Raw genomic sequence first — 18888 nt, forward strand, 5'->3', positions numbered from 1 at the left:
CTGTAATACTGATACTCACAGTCGTCTCGTGAGTTGGGGTGATTCAGTTGAGGCCCAGACTAGTGAAAGGACTTGTCGTCCAAGGTCGCACTGCTGGTTAGGTGGCAGCGGAGCTGCTGATTCAGGGCTTTTGCATCCCAAGTCCAGGACCTTTCCACTGGCTCACATAACCTAGTCCTAAACTCGGGTCTTGCTCTAATCCTCAGGAACAGGCGACCGGAGGCTGGGCTGGGGGCGCGGCTCAGCCGGGCAAAGTTTGCCAGTGCGCTGTCCCTCGGGGGCGGGGCCGGGGGCGGGGCCGGGCCAAAGGGGAGGCCACACCCTGAAACTACCTGAGTTCAGGAGGAGAGGAGAGTAAGAGTGAGAGCGAGAGCGAGAGTGAGAGACTCCTGGACGGACCAGAATTGGGAACGGACTCCTCGGGGCACAGTGCCGGCCTCCCGGGAGGGGAGCGGAGTGGGACCGGGACCCCACCAAGCCGAGCGGGAATCGCGGGAACACCCCTTCTTTCTCTTTTGTCTGTGCCCGGTGATTTCTGCAAAGTCGCATCCCAGGCTGCGATGGGAGTGGGCTGCTCGCCGAGAGCGCGTTGCTGAGACCCCAGTCTGGTTCCATTGGTAGGGCCGTCCTTCCTCACACCTTTCTATCGGGGACCATGAAGAGCAACCGGGCCCAGAAGGGCAGAGGCGGTAAAAAGGACCTTGGCGCCGGGCTTAAGTACAGTCAACAATCCCAGGTGAGAGTGGGGCCCAGGGTCCCGCTCCTGGGCAGCTCTGGGCTGGCTGGGGAGCACCCCGGGAACCTAGGAGACCTTGCTTCCTTGGGGGCGCCGAGTGGTGGGGAACTTGAACAAGTTGTGGGCGGGGTACTAGCTTTCCGATTTCTGGGAGCTGCTTCCTGCTTAGGTCTGGAACCCATTTCTAGAGAACAATTCAGGGTAACAATAGTTCTCCTCCCTCAGGCCGCCGCTGCCTAGCTTCCTCGGCCCCCGTCGGGTTCCCACCTTGCGCCGCATTCCCTATTTGTATCTCACGACGGGTGTGGGAGAGAGTCCTGCAGTGATTTCGGTCTCTTCTTTCAGTATCAGAAAATGACTCCCCTCCCCTCTGAGGCTCCTCTCCGTCTGGGACTGGAGGTCACCGAAACGGAAGCAGGGGAATTGTAGAAGTTTCTCTCTACCTTCCCCTTCCCTTTTCCTGGCCTGGATTGAGACCGCCTTATTTCCCTCCAGGCCCGGGGCCCCTAACTCCCTCACCAGCCCAGTGAGCTGGTCTTTGGAAAGGGAACCCACTAGCTCTTTCCCCTTTTGTTTGTTGCCGGCCCTTACCGGACAGGTGGAATTTCCTGTTAGGCAGGTGCCTGGCCTCTGCCTGGTGAGGGAGGGCAGGGAAGAAGGACTGAAGCTGTTGGATTGTGGATGCACGCCAGACCTTTGGGAGCAAACCCCAACCAGCTGAAAGAAAATGGGGGAGTTAAGTACTCTAAGTTTGAGAACAAATGAGGCAGAAGAGTGGTAAGGGCTAGGCAATGGGGGTCAAGTGACTTGCCCAGGGTCACACAGCTGAGAAGTGTCTGAGGTCAGATTTGAACCTACTACCTCCAGTCTCTAGGACTAGCTCTCAATCCACTGAGCTACCCAGCTTCCCCCTGTTGTTGTTTTTTTTTTTCACTTTGTAAATATCCCTGGGCACTGCATATTGGAAGGGCTTTTTAGGTCCATTACCAACTTTTCTGCCTTTGTACCTACTCTCCTATCCTCTACTTCTCTCTCAGTTTTACTCAGCTCTGCTGCCTTAAGCTGCATTAACATCAATGAACCATGCTGTTACATTTGCATCTGGGCAAAGGAGGCGGGAGAGTTCAAATCCTGATTAGGTTTGGATGGGAGGAAAGAAAGAAAGCAAGGCATAGAAAACATTTTGCTGTGGGGTGGACCAGCCTCCCACAGGAGATGGGGTCTTGGAGGTGGGACGGTGTCAGCAAGGATGTTTTAAGGCAACTTCTTCAGTATAGATTCTCAACCCCCCATTTCAGGATCCACAAACCTGTGATTTCTTTGATGTAGGGAACTTCCTGTGTGAAAAGTGATGCAGATCTGCAACTTCTCTGTAACACAGCCTTACAGATTCTTTCAGGGGCAGATCTGCCCATGTTCACACAAATAGTATGTACCAAAGGAAGAACCATCCTAAGGCTGAGTCTATACTATATCATGGAGGCAAAATAAAGACATTAAAGCAGAAAGCTCCAACAGCTTAACCATGAAAAGATGAAGAACCCCTTCTCCAAAGATCTCAAAACAGAATCATAGAATTTCAGAGTTGGAAGGGATCTCAGCAACCATCTCACCCAACCTATATATGAGAAGAATCCCTACCCCAGCATATCCAGTTGTGCTGAAAGGCCACCAGTGAGGGGAAATCTAGCCCTTACAAAGTAACCTATTCCATTTTGGGGCAGTCTTAATGGTTAGGAAAGTTTTCCTGACACCAAACTTAAATTTATCTTGTTAAAACTTCCATACATTGCTCTGGGATCATTAGTTCTGTCACAACTTTTTTTTTTTTGAAAATTTTATTTAATTAGTCAATTTAGAATATTTTTCCTTGGTTACAAGAGTCATATTCTTTCCCTTCCCTCCCTCTCCCCCCTCCCGTAGCCAATGTGCAATTCCACTGGGTTTGACATGTGTCCTTGATCAAAACCTATTTCCATATTGTTGATGTTTACACTAGAGTGATCATTTAGAATCTACATCCCCAATCATATCCCCATTGACCCATGTATCACAACCTTTTAAATACCTAAATATAAGATATGTACATAGATCTTTTTCTCCTCTTCCCTTTCTCCAAGTTAAATATGTCAAGTTCCTTCAACTGATCTTCATGTGACACTTTTTGTCCTGATATAAGACAGAAGAATGTAGTAGTTTCTATTCTTTTTTTTCCTACTTTGCACTGACTTGTGAGTCGCTTAGTTTAGAGATCTCTTGGTATTTTGCAATTTATAGTCTTTGTTGCTTGGCACACCAAAAAGGAAAACTCCAACATATGGCTGGATTTGAACTCAGGTCTTCCTGATTTTGAGGTCAGCTCTTTATCTACTCCTCCATAATATCTAGTTCTTAGTGCCTTAGGAAGAAAAACCCAGGGTAGAACTATCTACTCTCTTTAAAAAACAACAACAATATGGGAGCAGCTGGGTAACTTAGTGGATTGAGAGCCAGGCCTAGAGATGGGAAATCCTAGGTTCAAATATGATCCCAGATACTTCCCAGCTGTGTGACCCTGGGCAAGTCACTTGACCCCTATTTTTTGTGTGTGACCTTGGGAAAGTCACTTGACCCCTATTTTTATTGATTCCAAGATGGAAGATAAGGGTTTAAAAACAACAAAAACCCCTTACCTTCTGTCTTAGAATCAAATCTGTATATTGGTTTCAAGGCAGAAGAGTGATAAGGGCTAGACAATGGGGGTTAAGTGACTTGTCCAGGGTCACATTAGTAGGAAGTATCTGAGGTCAAATTTGAACCTAGGACCTCCCATCCCTACAGTTTGGCTCTCAATCCACTGAGCCAGCTAGCTGTCCTGGAGCCATCCATTCTCAGTGTAGACACAGCACTCTCCCAGTCTGAAGTGATATCCAGGTAATCAAAGCTCACATTACTCTGTCTCACCAGGACCCTGGGTGAGAACTCTGAGAGAGACACATTTTCAGGCTCTTAGAGTTAGGTTAGGAGCTTTTGTTACAGTGTAAGAGATGGAAGAGTGACATTGCTTCATTCTCTACTTCCTTTCTTCTCCTGGATATGTGCTTCCTCCCCTGTGGTGGAGAACAAAGCTGTTGATTTGGCTCCCCCATCCCTCCCTCCCCTACTCCTGAGGCATATTTCTAAAGCATTTCTGATCTTGTTAGCCTGTTTTTCCTCTCCAGATATTCATCCTGAGGTATAGCGCTTACAGAGATGTAGTTTGTAGGGCTACCTTAGCTACACAAACCTTGAAGGACAATTGAAACCTGAGAGCTGTGGTTTTCTTTTCTTTCTCATTCCTTGAGAAAGGAAGTAATCAGAGCAGGTCCCTAGCTAGACTTTAGTCTCTGTGTATTCTATCTATGATTCCACCCTTGATGTGCAACACATATACTCACTTATCTTTTTGTTTTCCTTATAGTAATTGTGGTGTTTATGATTTCCTGATAATTGCCTACTTGGGCTTTAGCCTCCTGCCTCCTCAGCAGAGATCCAGTTATTTGTTATTTTAAGATTGTTTTTCTCCTGTGCCCTCAAATCATCTATTCTTCCCATCTTTCATTCCTTTGGGGACTGCCTCCTGCTGACAATGGAAACCTTGGTCTCACTTATTCTTTATCATCTCTTGGTTCTATTCAATACACACATGCATTTGCTTTATTCAGAACACTGGGGGGGATACAGAGTCTTCTATAATCAAGTGAATTTCATGAAGAAATAAAAAATAATATTAAATGCATAAGAGATACAAAGTAAGAGAAAGAAAACATCATTTTCTACTTGTGGTAGGAAGGAAGAAGATCCCAGAAGGATTTATGAAGGAGATGATATTTGAAATGGAATTTGAAAAAGTGGAAATTCTTTGGGGGGGGGTTATAATCAAAGGTTTAAAAATACATTTAAACAATAGCTTTTGTTTTTAGAACATCTATCTTTGAAAAATATATCCTTATACTGAATACCTCATACCTCCCTATTATGGGGAACAAATTAGATAATAGATGTAAACCATTTCCAGAGAGCCATGCAACATTCCTTTTCACAGAGAGTCAAAGAAAAAAAACCCCACTATTCCACAAAACTAAGTAATATATTCACTAATAATCTCATGTGTATACTGGTCTCTATCCCCTCATGACAAAAAGATTGGAAGGACCTTTGTAAATATCTTTTTGGGGACCAAATTTGGTCATAATTTAATAGTATTCAGTTTTAGTTGTTTTGTTGGGTCTTCCCATTGACTTGGATATATTCACAGTATATAATGTTTTCCTGGTTTGCAGCCTTTCACAGTAATCCTCCACTGCTTCTCTGAATTCATCATTGTCATTATGGGTTTTTTTGTCTATTTGTTTTACAGCACATTGACAATATTCATTTCATTCATGTATCACAACTTCGTTAGCCATCCAGAAGTAGGATTTCAATAGGTAGAGATAGGTGTATTGAGGAAGAAAATGATATTTGAAGTGTAAGGATGAGTATGAGCAAAGGCTCATCCTTCCATTTTGGTGGGAATATAGCATGAATGTAGAAAAGTGTGAAACAAGGCTGGAAAAGTCATAAGGTAGCACCAAATTGTGTAGGACCTTGAATGTCAGGCTAAAGAGTTTATCCTCTGTGAGACAACAAGAAATTATTGAAAATTTTTGAGAAAAGGAATGACATGAAAAACAGTATGAGGTAATAGGAAAAGTGCTGGACTTGGACTCCAGAAAAACTTGTGTTTGCTTTCTGTTCTTCTATTTACTATCTAAATCACCATGGCAAGTGACATCTAGGTGGTTAATTGGACCTGGACTCAGGAAAACCTGAGTTCAAATTTGGATCCTTAATAACTGTATGATTCTAGGCAAGTCACTTATCCTCTGTTTCCTTATCTGTAAAATGGGAATGATGATAACACTTCACAGGATTATCAAATAAGATATTTTTAAAGTATTTTAGGAGTAGCTCTGTGACTAAATGGATTGGAAACCAGGCTTAGAGATGTGAGGTCCCTGGGTTCAAATATGGTCTCAAACATTTCCTAGCTGTATGACCCTGGGCAAATTACTTAATTCTCATTGCCTAGTCCTTTATTGCTCTTCTTCCTTGAAACCAATACACAGGATTGATTCTAAGGTGGAAGGTAAGCGTTTTAAAAAACAAAACAAAACCCTGTAAAGCACTTTGCAAACCATAAAGTTTATGTAAATGCTAGTTATTATTATTAAGTCATTTACGCTCTTTGAGGCTTAGATTCTTCACCTGTAAAATGGGAACAATGATACATCTAGTATCTGATTGTTGTTATGATCAAATGAAATAATGTGTGTAAAGTATTTTGATTTTGTTTTTAAAATCTTTACCTTGATTCTTGTTGAGACTCAATTAGCTAGCCTTTGCTATTTTATAATTTAAAGGTGAAGTTAAGATTTATAAGGATAATAGTAGTAGTTTTTATTTAGATAGTATAAATTTGGGTTAGTCAGATCAGGGAGGATTAGTGTAGCCTGTGAAACACAGGAAAAGCAGTTCCTTGTTGGACCTGGGAGTTTATTTGGGTGGATTTGGAATCCCTTCGAATTAGAAATCCTTTATTTATTCTTATATATTTCAATAAACATTTTAATAATAAGAGTTTCTTTAGCATCCTTGTGCCTGGCCCTAAAGGGAAATTCACATTTGAGCTTCACTTCATCACTGAGGATACTTTTGATTGCATCTATCAAAAGTATCCGAACAGTTTTGGAACAGTTTTGAACCTATATTGGAACAGTTTTTCCATCTAAATATTTTATTTTTATAACTCGCCAAATTTATTTTTACAATACTGTGTATTGGTTCCAAGGGAGAAGAATGGTAAGGACTGGGCAATTGCAGGGAAGTGACTTGCCCAGGGTCATACAGCTAGGAAATGTCTGAGCCCAGATTTGAACACAGGACTTCCCATGTCCAGGCCTAGTGCCCTATCTACTGGACCACCTAGCTGCCCCATGTAAAGTATTTTGTAAACCTTGAAGTGATATATAAATGTCAATGATTATTATTATCATCATCATAGTCATCATCAGGTTTGTACATAACAAAGACTAATCTGCCATTCATATAAAGGGTGGATTGGAGTGTAATAAAAACTGGTTTGGAGGATATTGTGATAGTCTTAAGTGGGAGGTAATGAAGGCCTGAACTAGGGTGGTGGCAGAGGGAACAGAAAGGAAGCAGGCATCATGGTGTAGCAGTGGGAACTCTGTCTTTCGAGCTAGAAGACTTGGCTTGAAATCCAAGTTCTGCTAGTTATGGATGCCCTTTAAGGTGTCTGCTTCTTCACTTGTGAAAATGAGGTCACTGGACCAGATGATATTTCAAGGTTCTTCCAGCCCCAAAAGCTGAGATCTCTGAAGGGACAGAATCAAGAGATATTAGGGATGCAGAATGAATATAACTTGTCAATTGATCATTATAACAGCTGACATTTCTATAGCCCTTCAAGCTGTACAGAAGTGCTTTTGGCCCATTATCTTATTTGTTTTTCACAACCCCAGGAAGATAGGTAGGTACTACAGGAATAACTAGCTTCACTTTTACAGCAAAGGAAACTGAGGTTTCAAGGTCAAGTGACTTTCCCTTCTATACAGCTAGGAAATGTCAAATCAAGAATTCTGAAAAATGAGAAAGTTAGGTGTTGGCTCTGAATCTGTGTCAGCGATTATCATTATCTCCCTCATCATCATCATCAAATCAGATGTTAGGTTGTCAGCAGAGACTAATCTGCCATTTGTATGAAGGGTGGAATGGTGCTTTTCTCTGCCAAACTTTCCCCCTACTTCCTTTTCCTCACACTTTATGTAAGAACAGAAGTTCATATTTGCCATCCAGGGTCATTATTAAACTGCCCAAGGCTACCAAACCCCTTTAATTGTCCCTAGCCTTATTTACTATTGGTGTACCAGTTCTTCTTCATTCCACTGAATCAGCAAGCCCATCCATTCAGTTATTCAGTCAACTCTATTGGTTGAACACCTACGATGTGCAAAAGTACTGTGAGAAATACAAAGATTGAGCCTCTGCTCTTCCAGATCTTATAGTCTAGGAATGTCATATAGTTGAAAGGTGTAGCCCTCGGTTCGAGCGACCCATGAGCTGTCTTCTGTGCAAGAGTCCAACAGAAAGCTACTTAGTAGCTGTGGCAAGTCATTTTATGCCTCAGTGTTTCATTTGTCAAGTGGGAAAAATAATAAATTAGCTGATTCATAGAGTTGTGAATAAAGATCTTTAAAAATCATAATGCATTTTACTAATGTGAACCTTGTTAGTAGTAGTAGGGGAGATAATTAATGCACAGGAAAATCTCAAAGTGTGATTAGTTAGGTACAAAGTCCTGAGGGGATTACTTCCATCTGGTGTAAATCAAGGTATGCTTCTGTGAGGGAAGATAGCGTTTGAGCTGGAGAGGTCTTGAAGGATGGATAAGAAGAGTTGGACAGGTTGAGCTGGAGAGAGGAATATTTCAGGTAGAAGGAATATAATGAACAAAAATACAGAAGGGGAAAAACTTGGAGCATGTATTTGGCTAAGTTTGGCTATGATTATGGAGTATATGATGGAATATATTGGGAGATTACCAGAACACAAAGGAGAACTATTGAACATTTTTGTTCAATGGAACTTGACTTGATTAAAGGCCCTTTGGAATTCTCTTCCTTATCCATATGTTATCTTATCCATTTAAAGTCCAGTTTATAAGGTACCATCTTTGTATAGCTAGTCCTAATTTCCTAATGGCTTTTCTATCTCCACTTCCTACCTTCCCTGGCTTTCTTCAAATCCCAGCTTCTTTAGGAAACCTTTCCTGATCTCCCTTAATGATAGTGCCTTCCCTCTGTAGATTTGCTTCAATTTTTCCAATATTGCTTGTTTGTAAGTATTATTTGTAAGTTTGTAAATATTATTTGCATGTTGTCTCCCCATTAGATTGTGAGCTTCTCAAGAGAAGGGACTGTCTATTGTTTTTTTTTGTATCTCCGAGTGGTTAGTACAGTGATTGGCACATAGTAGGCACTTAATAAATGTTTATTGACTGACTAACCATCCCCAAACTTTGGTAATCTCTGCTTCATCTGGACTCCTTTTTTATGACACTTTAATGACACTTAGCACATTCTAACTCCTATTTTTTCATACTTATCCTGTCTTTCATACTTATGCTTACTAGCTTATAAGGGAGACAGGAATAGAGCCCTTTTGTATTTCACACAGTGCCTTGTGAATAATATCGTCCTTGAAAATATTTGTTGAATAGGTTTGAATACTATTGTTCTAGGTGGTGGGGTCAGGGAATGGCAACCTATTTGGATAATGTCAAGGTGAGAAGAGATTTCAAGTCATCTCAGCCAACACATTTTACAGATGAGGAAATAAATTCACAGAGGTTAAGGAACTTGTCTAGATCACACAGGTAAATGATACAACAGCTGGAATTTGAACTCTTCTCCTCAGACTTTCAGTATCAATTTTTTTCTATTGTACCATACTGATTGTTTTATTTAATTCATAATAAACTGAAATCCTGAAGAACTGTTCCAAATAATTTTCACAAGATCACACATAATCAGCAAACTTAAAGCTTATGAACTGCTTGATAAAGGAAGAACTAGGCACTTAAAACAATTAGAGATCAAATTAGTCTTGGGATAGCTAGGCATCACAGTGGATAGGGTACCTGTCCTGGAGTCAGGAAGACCTGAGTTCAAATCTATCCTCTAGATACTTATTAGCTATGTGAGCCCCTGGACAAGTCACTTAATTCTGCCTCATTTTCCTCATCTATAAAATGAGCTAGAGAAGGAAATGGCAAAACTACTCTAGTATCTTTGCCAAGAAAACCCCAAACAGGGTCACAAAGAGTCAGATAATGACTGAAATGACTCAACAAAAATAATCTATAGCAAAATACTTACTTGCATGGTATAATCAATAGATATAACCGTTGCTGGTGGGATGAATGAACCTTTGAAGTTATTAAGTATAGTGAGCTCCCATTGTGGAAAACTCTTCCTTAGATGAAAATTGTCATCTTCAACTTGTCTTGACTGTTGAATGTCTTGTCTATAGCATGGATCCACATCTTATGCCTCTGTAAAAAGTATAATGGGAGATCAGTGTTCTCATCAAAAATATCTCTTTGAATCCACCTTTTCTAGAGTGATTTGAATATTCCCTTCCTTCTTGAAAATTGAGTCATTAGTCTCACTTTTCTGTTTCTGTTATAACAAACAGCCACACAGACGACTAGTGCTTACGCATAATGTGCACTCTTTAACCTCGTGTACACACCTGTTCTGGTGATGACCCAGCTGTTCATGTGGCTTGGGTGTGGTTCTTTGCATTTAGTACTACCTGCAAACATTTACTGTCCCCTTTGCTAGAGAATGACTGGGATCCTACTTTGCCCAGTTAAACAGAGCAATTCTAGTCTTAAGTCTTCTGTGAGCATTGGATTTAAAAGCATAGAATTTCAGAGCTGGAAGGGACCTCAGGAGCTATCTAGACCAACTCAATGCAAAGAAGAAGCTCTCATTCTAGCACAGGTGGAAAATAATTGCTCAGACTTTGCTTGAAAATTTCCAGAAAGAATACTATGCCCCGAGGTAGCCCATTTTACTTTGGAGTACTTCTCAGTGTCAGTAGACATCAAGGCCAAATACACTCCATTGCAATGCGACTGAATGGGTAAAAAAAGTGTGTATATAATAATAAATGTAATAAATAATAATACATGTAATAGATTATTGCTTAGTTGTAAGAAATAGTGAGTATGATGAATACAGAGAAGTATGGAAAGACTTACATGAAGGGCAGCTAAGTGGTTCAGTGAATTAAGAGGCAGGTCTACAGGCAGGAAGTCCTGGGTTCAAATGTGGCCTCAGATACTTCCTAGCTATCCTGGGCAAGTCACAACCTGCATTGCCCATTCCTTACTGCTCTTCTGCTTTGGAACCAATACGCAGCATTGATTTTAAGACAGAAGGTAAAGGTTTAAAAAAAGACTTACATGAACTGATGCACAGTGAAGTAAGCAGAGCCAAGGAAGCAATATACCCAATGATTACATTGTTGTAAATGGAAAGAACCACCCACGAAACAATCAAAATGAGTATTGCAAGAATACAAAGAACAAGCATGGCCTCAAAGTTGGGAAATGAGAATATTCCTTCCTTTACTCATTTGCAGTGATGGGGAAGTGCATGAGTATTAAATATATTGTTAGTTTTTTTCAACGTATTAATCCAATTGAGGATTTTTTCTTTTCCTCTTTGAAAAAGTTATTTTTTTAAATATATGCTGGTTCACTAGGAGAAGAAAGGGAAAAGGGAAAAAATATAGGTAGAAATCTGGGTGACAATAAAAACAAGAGATATTAATAAATTATTAAAAAAAGATTCCCAGGTCCTCTGTGATTCATAAATGAGATGGATGAGTGATTTTGAAGTTGCTGCAAGGACCTCTAGATGTACGCATTCAAAGAACAACCTGAAGTGTGATGTTATATTAAATATGGGGCCATTCTTCTGTCATATGCACGTGTTGATTTCATTTTTAAAAAAACTTACCTTCTGACTTAACCATATATTGGTCCCACTGCAGAAGTACACTAAGGGAAAGGCATTGGGGGTTAAGTGATTTTCTTAGGGTTGCATAGCTAGGAAGTATCTGAGGTCACATTTGAACCCAGAACTTCCTGTTTCTAGACTTGGCTCTCAGCCCACTGAGTCACCCAACTGCCCACTATGTATAGATTTCTATTGAAAGTCCTTGATCAGAACTGCTTTGAGCTTCTTGTCTTCTGCCTTTGACCTCATTTAGAAGATTGGTCCCATTTCACTTGTCCAGTATCTTCCTCAACCTACCCTTTCAAGGTAACTTTATTGTTCTTATTCTTTCTTTCCCCCAGTATCAGTTAAGAAATACTCATTCAGAAGTTTTAACCTATTATCCTTTTAGAGTTAGAAAGGCACTTAGGGACCACACAGTGGTGAGAGGACTGAAGTTGGAGTCAAGAGAGCTGGGTTTGAGTCTTGGTTTGGCCACTTCCTAGTTTTCTCTTTTGTAAAACAGAAACAACAATACATGCATTACTTACCTCTCAGGGAAGATATTTGGAAAACATTTGCTGTATGTTTTTAAAAAATGTTTAAAATGCTTATTTTTTATTGATGTCTTTTGTTTGTATATCACCTTAATTTTCTTATTTTCTCCTTAAGCTCCTAACTTTCTGCCTTAATATTTATTCTAAGAAAAAAGATAGTGGCTAGGGCCAGGCAAGTAATTTTTCCATGGTCACCTAGATAAGTAATGCTTGAGGTAAAATTTGAACCCAGGTCCTCCTAACTCCAGGTCTGCTGCTCTATCCACTCTGCTACAGAGCTGCCTCCTTCATTTCCAGCTATCTCTGTCTCCCTTAACTACTCAGAGAGCCTTATAACAAAAAATAAAAGAAAGAAAAAGAAAAAAAAGCAACAAGTAATACATCAAACTGAGGATATGTCATTCTCCATGTCCATAATCTCCTACTCCCAATGAAGTGAGGGAGTTGTATTTTTTTCATAATTTTTTAGGGTCAAATTGGACTATAATTAGACAGTGTTTCCATCCTTCCTTCCTTCCTTCCTTCCTTCCTTCCTTCCTTCCTTCCTTCCTTCCTTCCTTCCTTCCTTCCTTCCTTCCTTCCTTCCTTCCTTCCTTCCTTCCTTCCTTCCTTCCTTCCTTCTTTCTTCTCTTCTCTTCCCTTCTCTCTCCTCTTTTTCTTTTCTTCTTTCCTTCCCTCCCACTTACACTTTTGTGGCCATTTTGTACATTCCTTTCTTGGTTCTGCTTTTACTTTGCTTAAATCTACTCAGATGCCTATGTAGTCGTCATATTCATTGTTTCTTGTGGTGCTTTGTGGTTTGGTTGTCTTCAGTCATGTCTGACTCTTGGTCACCCCATTTGGGGTTTTCTTGGCAAGATGTTAGAGTGACTTGTCATTTCCATCTGCAGTTCATTTTACAGATGAGAAACTAAAGCAAAGGGATTAAGTGACTTGCCCAGGGTCACACAGTTAGTAATGTCAAATTTGAACTCAGTTCTTCTTGACTCCAGGCCTGGCATTCTATAAACTGTTCCACCTAGTTGCCCTTTCTTATGGTGTAGTAATATCTATTTCAGTTCTATGTCAGAATTTGTATAGTTTTACTGCAGTCTATGGACATATATTTTTTTTTTCTTTCAGAGGGGCTGTTGTGAATATTCTGATAAATATGGGGCCCTTCTCTCTTTGACATTCTTCAAGTATATATGTCTAGTACCTAGATCATCAAGGATGAGAGCATTTCGGTCACTTTTTAAAGATTAATTCCAAGTTGCTTTTGTTGAAATTGTGAATTAGTCCAACCTCTTTGAAAAGCATTTGGTAAAAACTGATGTAAACAAGAGCTGTTATTATCTAGGCCAGACCTCTTGTTTTAAATCATACTTAAGACATATCAGCTTATGAAGCCTCAGTTTTCTCATCTGTAAAATGAGGATAATAATGCCTGCCCCACCTATTTTTACAAGTTTGTTGTAAGTCTCAAAAGTGAGAACTGGGGGCAGCTGGGTAACTCAGTGGATTGAGAGTCAGGCCTAGAGATGGGAGGTCCTAGGTTCAAATCTGGCCTCAGACACTTCTTAGTTGTGTGACCCTGGGCAAGTCACTTAACCCCCCATTACCTACCCCTTACCACTCTTCTGCCTTAGGACCAATACCCCGTATTGATTCTAAGATGGAAGGAAAGGATTGAAAAAAAAAGTGAGAACTTCAGTTTTTTCCAAACCTTCATGTCCTTTATAAATTTTTTATGTTTTATATTTAAATCATATTTTATATATATATATTTAGAGACAAGAACCCAGGATATTAGAGCTCTTTTTTACATGCCTCTTTGCCTCTTTCCTTCCTGCCTTACACTTGGGCTGTGAGATCCTGAACTTGCCCCCTCTTCCCAACCTCGCACAGATACCAAAAGACTTGACTGCCCTGGAACCTGGTTCACACTGTGTTGCCTAGCAGGTATATACATGTCAATTAGTACTCTCATTATGGGGAACTATAGAACCTGCCTTATGAAATAGGCTGGATCCTGCAGGGCACTTGATGGTAGAGACAAACTTTCCTTTCTGCATCCCTTAGTTCCTTCCCAAACCAGATACCTGGACTGGATCTAGAAATGTTCAGAGCTAATCTTTCTCTAGGAAATTTTGCTGTAGCCCTAGGTTTAAAGCTCAGAAGAAATATTCTCAAACATGGAAATTGGCATTAATAATCTGAGTTTTGAACCCAACAGTAAAAGGAAAAGCAGCTCACTGCAAATGGCATCTCTATGGTCTTGTAGATCAAAGAAAGATGGAGTCATCTTCTATCTGTAGAAAAAGTGAAGACCAACTACATTGACTGGAATAAGCTAGAGGGAGGATCATAATGGATTATGTGGCCAACACTGGCTTCATATTTTACTAGTAGAACCTTTAAAAACTGGTTCATTTTGGAGACCTTTATAACAGCAGCTCTCCTAGAAGTCTTGCTTGAGGGCTTCTATTACCTCTCAAGATGGTCTTGAATATCTCTAACTATTAGGAAAATTTTCCTGACATCAAACCTAAATCTACTTCTTCATAGTTTAAATCTACTTCCACTTATCCTTTGTTCTCACTTCTTGGGACCATGTGAAAAAAATTTATGTGGGCAGTCCTTGAAGTATGTGAAAATAGCTATATCTTTTCATCCCCAGGTTTGAACTCAACGTTCTTCAACTCTCTAGCTTATCAATGAATGACTTTGTTAAAAATGGCAGCCGAGACAGAACATAATACTCCAGATGTGGTCTTAAAGAGGCAGTCACTGACAGAACTGTGGTCCCTGTTCTTAGAAATTATGAGGCTCCGGAGCTGGTTGGTTGTTGTGATGGAGGAGATGCCAATATTCCTTTTTGTGGTTGGGATTAGCAGTCAAGGCTGTTATTTAGCACCTAGTCAGTTTGGATTAGATATTTGCTTTTTCTGGAAGCCCTTTAGACTTTTCTTCTTTCATTTCATAGCAGGACTAGCAATGATAATAGATAACACTTTAAGGTTTACAAAGCACTTTACAAATATCTCATTTGATCCTCACGATAACCCTGGGAAGTAGGTCCTATTATTATCTCCATTTTACAGATGAAGAAACTAAGACAGGCAGAGGTTAAATGACTTGGCTGAGGCTGGTTTTGAACTCAGGTTTCCCTGATTTCAGATCTAACATTCTATCCACTATACTAACTGAGAAGAGAAAGGATTATCATATCTATTTAGCAGATGGGAAAAACTGAGGCCCTAAGAAAAGAAGGAACTGACTTATTGGAACCCTTGAGTCTTTGTTCCCAACTCACTATCCCATTGAGCACAGCTACCTTTTATAAAAATAATCACAAGACTCTAAGTTCTACCAAACTCAATCCAAGATACCTTGTTCTATGTTCAGCCTTTGGTTCAATGCCTTAGTAACCACAACTTCCGTTGTGAGTATCATACCTGTGGCTGTCTGTCTCTCAGGATGTTGTGGTCTCCAAGTTCCCCATTAGGTTTGTCTGTCTCTGGTTTGTGGTTCTGCCCAAACAGTTGGCTCACCTCTCTCCTAGGGAAGCATTATGTTTAGGAGATGTGGAGGAACAAGAGGCATGTTTTCTATACAATGGATCATGGGACCTTTGGCTTTTAGTGGCTTGCAAGTGTTCTGTACAAACTAGAACATCTAGAATATCAGCAGGAAAAAAGTTCACAGGATCTTACATTTAGAATCAGAAGAGATAGTAGTAGTTGGTCTAAGGGGCAGCTAGGTAGCTCAGTGGCTAGCGTGCCAGGCCTGGAGAAAAAAGGTGTTGGGTCCAAATCTGGTCACAGACATTTCCTAGCTGTGTCACTTAAACCCCATTGTCTAGCCCTTACTGTTCTTCTACTTTGGAACCAATATGTAGTATTGATTCTAAGGCAGAAAGTAAAGGTTTAAAAAAAAAAGAAGTCATCAATCCAATTCCCTTATTTTACAGATAAGGAAAATGGAGTCCAGGTAGTTGAAGTGAGTTGCTTACAGTCATGTAAATGGTGGATGGCAGAACTATGGTCAGAAAGTCTTTGTCCTCTTCCCCTCTCAACTAAACACCTCTCACAGTTGCCTTAAATCATCACAATGCAAGTGGGAAGAAATATATTACCGAGACTGGAGTTGAGTTGTATTTTGAGGGGATTCCGGATAACTATTTATTTCATCTCTCTCTCTCTCTCTCTCTCTCTCTCTCTCTCTCTCTCTCTCTCTCTCTCTCTCTCTCTCTCTCTCTCTCTCCCTCCTAACCTCCCTCTCTCCCTCTCCCTCTCCCTCCTTCTCTCTCTCTCTCTCTCTCTCCCTCCATCTCCCTCTCCCTCCTTCCCTCCCTCTCTCCCTCTCCCTCTCCCTCTCCCTCTCCCTCTCCCTCTCCCTCCTTCCCTCTCTCTCTCTCTCACTCCCTCTCCATCTCCCTCTCCCTCTCCCTCTCTCTTCCTCCCTCCTTTCCTCCCCCTCTCTCTTTCTCTTTCTAGATTATAGATACACATATGTAATTATTATTTAATATTTTTATGTATATGCCATATATATGATTCTGTGAAGTGTGAAGCTAAGCAAAACATGGTATTGTGGTTATAATATATGCACTCCTGGGTGCAGTATTTCTCAGAATTAATGTGTAGACTACCCTCCAGGGCATTTGGGGACTGTCCCAGTGGGTTGTAATTTGTTCATTTTATACTTTCTGGAGAATATGAGTAAGAGTCTGAGACTGAACTGATACACTTAGTGATTATCTAGTGTCATGGAAAGATGGGAATTGGCCAGGGAGAGGCTTTCTAACCTTTTGTCCAGCATTGTTTCCTTTGCCTCTGCTTTGGCCTTAGATTCTTAGAGGGCACTTTATAAAACTACATGTGATGGATGAATTGAAGCCCTCTAGACTTGACCAATGTCCTAGTCACCTGTCCAAGGCAGAAATAGGCTTAACCTTGTTCATTAGAAAAATGGTAGGATATGTTGTTAAACAGATGAATTATGAAAACTTACAAAGGCATCTCTAATTAAGATGATGAACCTTGCCAGACTAACCTCATTTCCTTCTCTGTTAGTATTATTATATTAGTAGAATAGTATTTGCTTTCAGCAAAATATTTAGCAGAGACTTTTGTGGTACTATTTATGTGGAAAAAATGAAGAAATGGAAACTAGATAAGTTTAATTTGGTGAGTTTTAGTTGACTCAGTAGCTTGCTTATCAAGGAACTGAAGCACACTGCTGCTAAGACTTTATGCAGATACACCTGGAACATTAGCATTCTAACTTCCATTTTGAACCCAGCAGTGGATTAATTCTGCTACTTATCATTTTAGTCCTACCCTTCAGAGTGTGCTAATTTCCCAGTCTTGGTGCTCTAGGCTTCACTGTTTTTAGGAGCATATACATGTTTCTAGGCACTCATTACTTTAAAAATTAATTTTTATTGCTATGTTTTGTTGTATCAATGAAGTTCCCTCATTTCACTTCCTATTCTCTTCCTTATTGCTCTTTTGCCTCAGAATCAATTCACAAAATTGGCTCTAAATTCTGGCTTTCAATCTACTGAGCCACTTAGCTGTCCCATTACAGAACTTTTTTTTTTAAAGAAAAAGAGACCAAAAGGGAAAAAAAACATAACTGATCAATACATTGAAAAAAAAGTGAAACTGTATGTGGTATTCTATACCCATGGACTTCCCGCTTCTGCAAAGAGGTGGGGGAAGTAACTTCTCATATCTCTTCTGTGGAGCCATACTTGTTCTTTGTAATTTTTCAACCTTCATTTTTAACTGTTTTGCCTCATTCCTATTTCTTTCACATCTCTTCTTCCCCCAAGACCACTCTTAAAATGGTTTACTCATCTTCTAGCCTATTCCATGTGGTCTTTATAATACCTTCTGTAGTCTTAAAAAGCTCCTTATGTCCTTGAACTTTTCAATCGACATTCCTTCTATATCCTTGTTTGTCCTGGAACTTTGTAGAGAATTGCATCCCTTGTGACCTTCTCCATTGGAAGCCTCCATTGGATTGCTTTATCTCTCCCTCTCCCCTCTCTCATAGCAGGGCCAGGAGGAAGGTAAGTACACTTCTTGTTCTCCATTGTACCTCCAGATTATCTTTCTACAACCATCTATCTTAAGGACCATTCAGAGTATCCTTATCTTTACTGTTGTCATCGCTTAGTTTTGTAGACACTCTCAATTTTCTCAAAGTATGTCTTTCATGTTTTTACCTCAATACCATATTGAAACATCACTGGAGAATTTTTTGAAAGCCCTTACTTTACATCTTAGATTCAATACTGTGTGTTGGTTCCAAGGTAGAAGAGTGGTAATGGCTAGGCAATGGGGGTTAAGTGACTTGCCCAGGGTGACACAGCTAGCAAGTGTCTGAGGTCAGATTTGAACTCAGGACTTCTCGTCTCCAGGCCTGGCTCTTAATTCAGTGAACCATCTAGCTGCCCCCCTCACAGGAGAATTTTGATGGAGAAATAAATCAAGGGTCTTTTAAAGGATCATAAAAACCTAGCATCAAGAAACAACTTGGGGGCAGAGATCAGCATAAGAGGAGAGGCAGCAGAGATATGAAGACTCTGGGTATCATCTCTCCTGATGAGAAGATGGTATGATCCTCATCTTTCAGGTATGGGAGAGGAAAAATAGCAATGGGAATCTGGTAGATAGATACTGTCTTAACTTTTGTCTTAGCCCTGGACTTCAGTGCCTCTGGAAGAGAGAGTAAGACGGAGATTTTGAGGAATTCTGCCTCATTTAAATCCAATTCAGGCATAAGTTATGAATTCTCCTCTAAAAGAAGGATGAACAACAAGGTAAAAAAGATGCACCTACACTATCTCAGGTCAGAAGAGGAGATGAACCAAGGCTCAAGGATGGCACACCATATGGCTCTTCCTAGGGAGAAAGTACAGGGACCTCCTCTTCCTACCAGATATCACCACCTTGTGACAAAGCCCTGTTCCCCCACGTTAGTTATAATTCTGGGTTATAGCTGAGAGATC

The 18888-nt window shown here is 40.4% G+C and overlaps 1 protein-coding gene across 1 annotated transcript in view; it reads left to right on the top strand.

Annotated features, from left to right (window-relative positions):
• The first annotated feature begins 311 nt into the window (after positions 1 to 311).
• The window catches only part of ST14 (ST14 transmembrane serine protease matriptase), a 72715-nt gene continuing 54138 nt past the window's right edge, over positions 312 to 18888 (top strand). The window contains exon 1 of the mRNA XM_007495130.3: positions 312 to 736. Within this exon, the coding sequence (XP_007495192.2) occupies positions 656 to 736 (81 nt within the window). The 5' untranslated portion in view covers positions 312 to 655. The remainder of the gene's footprint in view (positions 737 to 18888) is intronic.

This window comes from Monodelphis domestica, chromosome 4, assembly GCF_027887165.1.
Source record: "Monodelphis domestica isolate mMonDom1 chromosome 4, mMonDom1.pri, whole genome shotgun sequence".
Lineage (NCBI taxonomy): Eukaryota > Metazoa > Chordata > Mammalia > Didelphimorphia > Didelphidae > Monodelphis > Monodelphis domestica.